The 5815-nt window shown below is 42.4% G+C and overlaps 1 protein-coding gene across 1 annotated transcript in view; it reads left to right on the top strand.

Annotated features, from left to right (window-relative positions):
- The window catches only part of LOC119337912 (cyclin-dependent kinase E-1), a 6010-nt gene extending 4433 nt beyond the window's left edge, over positions 1-1577 (top strand). Inside the window, exons 12-15 of the mRNA XM_037610165.1 lie at positions 311-343; positions 435-543; positions 905-1111; positions 1212-1577. Coding sequence (XP_037466062.1) covers positions 311-343; positions 435-543; positions 905-1111; positions 1212-1283 — 421 coding nt within the window. The 3' untranslated portion in view covers positions 1284-1577. The remainder of the gene's footprint in view (positions 1-310; positions 344-434; positions 544-904; positions 1112-1211) is intronic.
- The last annotated feature ends 4238 nt before the right edge of the window (positions 1578-5815 follow it).

The following is a 5815-nucleotide window of genomic DNA, read 5'->3' as shown; positions in this document are numbered from 1 at the left end:
AACAGAATTCGTGTTATTTCCTATTAGAAGAATGCTGAAATGGATCACAAGCATAAAGCAAAACGGCCAAAACCAGGAACCAAAGGTTCTTCCGGTAGGATTGATCTGTACCTAATCTTGTCATTGCTAATTACACATAACTTTTAACCATTGAATGCTGTAGAATATTTTAAATATACAGTGAACACAACAAAATCATAGTTGTAATGCGGGGATATTGTCGATTACAGTTTATTATATCAACTCTTCTGATATTGGGGAATAAAGTTTGATATATCAACTCTTCTGAATACATCCACCTCTTTGCTAGGTACTTCCGGATGGACCCGCTACCTGGACGAAAGTAAGTTATGTATGAATAGAGTCTCAACTGCCTCTACTTTATAAAGTGATGGTTTTTCTTGTCTCTGTGCCTAAAATGTCTCTCTGGTCAGTGCACTTGTACCATCTCAGCCAGGCGAGAAAATTGTCACATATCCTGTTCGTCCAGTAGACACCTCAACAGATTTTGAAGGAACAACAAGCCTTCAACCAACTCAACCGGTAATAGAAGCTTTGTCTCTGCCTAAATCTTAATTTTCCAATCTGCGACCTGATTAGTGGAAAGCTTTTTTTGATAGAGAAGAGCTTAGTGGAAAGATTTTTTTAGAGATTAGTGGAAAGCTTGTGCAATGAATGTGCTTCTTATGGAGATTTAGATTTCTTGTAGCAAAATCATCTTCCAATGGTGCAGAACATATTTAATTAGTCAGTCAAGTTAGAATGTTAGATGTAGGCATCACAAGTCTTGTTTCTTGTTTAATTTCCTCAGAAGATTTGTTTCAGTCCCACTTTGAGTGAACCAAAGAATTCTTAAGAACTGCCGAGCTATGATCTGTAATAACATGATGCATTCATGTTTCAGCCATCAGGGAATGGACCTCCAGGAGGCCAGCCTGTACCAAGACAAATCCCAAGGCAAATGCAACAGCCTATGGGTGGTATGCAAAGAATGCCTCCTGGTGCAAACATGGGTGCCTTTGGCGCAGCACCCCAAGCAGGCATGGTTGGGATGAATCCCGGTAACATTCCAATGCAGAGAGGCGCAGGTGGCCAGTCTCATCCACACCAGGTTTGTTCTATATTTTTAATTATCTCACGTTCCTAGCTACTGTTGTTTGAATAACGCTTATGACAATCAGTAAGCCGTTTGATTTTCTTGCTGTTGACAGTTGAGAAGGAAGGCTGATCAAGGGATGGGGATGCAGAACCCTGGGTACCCTCAGCAGAAGAGGCGCTTCTGACATCCTCCCTCCTGGGCACTGACTGATATAAATGTACTCATGGCATCATCATGTATGTACATCTTCCAGATAGATATACATCGTCTGGTGGCCATGTAAGCTTGTTGTTGTAGATTTATAGTGCTTATCTGCTAGCTTGGTAAGTTAAAGTAGCTGTAAGGGTCATTGTAGAGGAAATTTGGATGATTGCCTTTTACAGCTACTGCGCTAAGCTGCTCCATGCAGAATAGTTGACATTCTGAATTCTGAATATACAAGACAAGCTGGTAGACATGCTAGTTTAATTCTTCTGGTCATGTTGGAAGACGAGTGGTTTGGGCAAAAAGTCACTTTGGAGGACGAGCTCCAGTGAGCCCTATATTTTGAATACTGCCAAAATAATATTTTGAGGTTTCAAAAAATTCTGAAAAAAAATCAACATGTTTATATGGATGCATTGTTTTGGGAATTACTCGTATGTATGTAAAGCATGAAAAATTTGTTCTATTTGTTTGATTAGTGAGAATTGAGGGTCAAGATGTGATCACTTAAACATCTCTTCCAACTCCCACCCGCCCTTGTTATCTCTTCATTTTTTTTTGAGAATAGTTATCTCTTCACTTACTAAGGGCAACTCCAATGAGGGTCATCGAAATGGGCCTCACAAAAGTCTGCAAACATCTCCACGGACAGATATAGTAGAAGAGTCACTGCAGGCATCAAATGCTTGTCCCATTTCAAACGAATCTTTAAAAAAAACAGATGAAATTCACACCAAACTAGATGACATTTGTTAAATTTTGATATATTATAACCATTGAGGCCCACCCCTTGGTCACGAGCCAGGGTTCACATGGATTCCATGAGATCCCCTCTTGTGGCTACGATGCTTTCTGAAATTTGCTGAATCTGAAAGTAACAAATGTTTTTTTATTTGATTTGTTTTGATAAAAAAACTGATTTATTTAAAAACTCTAAAAAATAGCAAAAAACAACAACTAAATGTGGGCATTGAATTAACAGGTTAGTCTAGAAAAATAATAAAAGATAATACTAAAGCTATGTAATAATAATATAAATGCAGCATGAAACAAGCAAACAAAAGATACATCTGAGACGTAAAACCAGTCATTTTCCACTCAGAGGTGTCAGTGGGATGTAATTTGCGCTAACTTTGCGTTTTTAAGGATGTGTGACGCCTCGAACTTCTTCAATTTACATTGTGGTCCAACATAGCTTCTCGAAGCTGGCTCCCAGGAGCTAGGGTTCCCGACACGGCTCCGCGGAGCACGATGCCGGAGGCCATCCGAATTAATTTCCGCTCAACTCCCATACCCCTCCTAACCATACACTAGTAGAAAATATGGCTTCGGTCCAGGCCACATAAGCCCATTAATCCCGGTTCAGTCACGAACCGGGACCCATGGGGGTATAGGTCCTGGTTCGTGAGGCCAGGGGGCCGGTCGGGCCTCGTGGGGCATTGGTCCCGGTTCGTCTGGCCCCTCTGGTCCCGGTTCCAGATACGAACCGGGACCAATGGGCCTCGCTCCTGGCCCACAACCTTTAGTCCCGGTTCGTGGTTGGAACCGGGACCAAATGTGGTCCTTTAGTCCCGGTTCCAGCCACGAACCGGGACCAATGAGATGCCTATATATACCCCCTTGCCCGCGAGCAGAGTAGTGGAGTGCTCTGTTTTTTTGGCCGGCCGTGGGAGAGCTTTGTGGTGCTCTAGCTCACCTCCTATGCACACGAGGTGTTCAATGAAATGCCCGAGCCACACTTAAGCTTTCTCCTCTCGAAGCTCCTTATCCAAAGTCCATTTTCCTCTAGATTTGTCTCGGTTTGGCGGTCCGTCCGGTCCCGTCCCCATCCTCACCACCGTCGATCGTCCGCGCCGATCTCGTCGTCGGCACCACCGTGGTGAGCTTCTTGACCTTATCTTCTTTCTAAAAGAAAAAAGTTCTTACTTGTATGGTTTAGATAGATACTTGTGTAATTTTCTTACTTTTATTATTGTTTGTTATTATATAGTGCGATGGTTTTGGTATCCGCCTCCCTCAGCCCTCGTCCTGTCTATAATTCGGATGTGGTATATATTATCTTTTATAACTATTTGGTTCATTTAATGTTTATGACAATTGTGCCGATCAACGTGACATAGATTTTTTATCTAGGAGGTATGTGAACCAGAAATTCTAACCGGCCCTATTGTCGAGAGGTTAAATTTAGTTGAAGAAGAAAACAATTACTTGAAGGAAAAATTGAAAAAAAAATTGAGGAGGAGAAGATGATATTGGAGTTGCATGTTGCGGATGTCGTCGATGATCACAAGATCAAGACGGATGCAATGCGCTTGAAGATTAGAAAGATTAGAAAATATGCCATTCATACTGAGGCTTGGTATCATTATGCCGTTGGATCAATTGTTACCTTATTTGTGATTATGATCGCATTTGTTGTTGCATTGAAATGTTTTACATAGTTTCAATGTATGGTTTAATTAGATGCTATGCAGAGCTATATGTTGTTCAATGAGAACTATGTATGTACTTTGGTTTTAATGTGATGATGAACTTCTATTAATTTGGTCACTTATCTATTCATGATGTATGCAGATGAATCGGCAATGGATGTACGGTAACAGACGCACCTCTGAGTACATTAAGGGCGTGAATAATTTTCTCGCAATGGCTGAGGCAAACAAGCAGAATGGTTTTATGTGTTGTCCATGCCCTATATGTGGGAATACGAGGTCTTACTCTGACTCGAAAACCCTTCACACCCACCTGCTTTATAAGGGTTTCATGCCACACTATAATGTTTGGACCAAACACGGAGAAAGAGGGGTTATGATGAAAGACAACAAAGAAGAAGAGGATGATGACAACTATGTTCCCCCTGAATAAGGTGATGCTGCAACGGGGGAAGCTGAAGATCAAGAGGAACCAAAAGGTGTGCCCGATGATGATCTTCGCCGGGTCATTGTTGATGCAAAGAGACAATGTGAAAGTGTAAAGGAGAAGCTGAAGTTCGATCGCATGTTAGAGGATCACAAAAAAGGGTTGTACCCCAATTGCGAAGATGGCAACACAAAGCTCGGTACCACACTGGAATTGCTGCAGTGGAGGGCAGAGAATGGTGTACCTGACAAAGGATTTGAGAAGCTACTGAAAATATTGACGAAGCTTTCATAACGAATTGCTCGACGGTACATACGTAGCAAAGAAGATTGTATGCCCTCTAGGATTGGAGGTGCAGAAGATACATGCATGCCCTAATGACTGCATCCTCTACCGCGGTGCGTACAAGGATTTGAACACATGTCCGGTATGCAGTGCATTGCGGTATAAGATCAGACGAGATGACCCTGGCGATGTTGACGGCGAGCGCCCCAGGAAGAGGATTCCGGCCAAGGTGATGTGGTATGCTCCTATAATACCACGGTTGAAACGTCTGTTTAGAAACAAAGAGCATCCCAAGTTGATGTGATGGCACAGAGAGGACCGTAAGAAAGGCGGGAAGTTGAGAGCACCCATTGATAGGTCGCAGTGGAGAAAAATCGAGAGAAAGTACTGGGAGGACTTTGCAGGTGACGCAAGGAACGCATAGTTTGGTTTAAGCGCGTATGGCATTAATCCTTTTGGGGAGCAGAGCAGGTGATGACCCGCAAGTATATGGGATAGTTGTAGACTCTTTCGATAAGTAAGAGTGTCGAACCCAACGAGGAGCTAAAGGTAGAACAAATACTCTCTCAAGTCCTATCGGCCACTGATATGACTCTACGCACGCTTGACGCTCGCTTTACCTAGAACAAGTATGAAACTAGAAGTACTTTGTAGGTGTTGTTGGATAGGTTTGCAAGATAATAAAGAGCACGTAAATATAAACTAGGGGATGTTTAGATAAAGATGCAATAAAGTAAATATTAGTAGAGAGCTTTTTGTTACAAGAAAGTTATTTGTCCCTAGGCGATCGATAACTAGACCGGTAATCACTATTGCAATTCTATTTGAGGGAGAGGCATAAGCTAACATACTTTCTCTTCTTGGATCATATGCACTTATGATTGGAACTCTAGCAAGCATCCGCAACTACTAAAGATTCATTAAGATAAAACCCAACCATAGCATTAAAGCATCAAGTCCCCTTTATCCCATACGCAAACAACCTACTTACTCGGGTCTGTGCTTTTGTTCACTCACGCCACCCACCATAAGCAAATCATGAACATATTGCAAACCCTACAGCGGGCATCCCTCACGCTTGCGCGACATGGAGAAGACCATAGGACAACACCAATAATAAAACATGCAATTCAAACCAATCACGATCAACAATCAACCCATAGGACAAAACCGATCTACTCAAACATCATAGGATAGCCATACATCATTGAGAAATAATATATAGCGTTGAGCACCATGTTTAAGTAGAGATTACAGCGGGTAAGAGAGGGGTTACACCGCTGCATAGAGGGAGGAAGAGTTGGTGATGAAGGCGGTGAAGTTGTTGGTGAAGATCGCGGTGATGATGATAGCCCCCGGCGGCGTTCC

This window comes from Triticum dicoccoides, chromosome 1B (genome assembly GCF_002162155.2).
Source record: "Triticum dicoccoides isolate Atlit2015 ecotype Zavitan chromosome 1B, WEW_v2.0, whole genome shotgun sequence".
Taxonomy (NCBI): Eukaryota; Viridiplantae; Streptophyta; class Magnoliopsida; order Poales; family Poaceae; genus Triticum; species Triticum dicoccoides.
The sequence above is the reverse complement of the archived record's forward strand: the minus strand, read 5'-3'. Positions and strand labels throughout refer to the sequence as shown.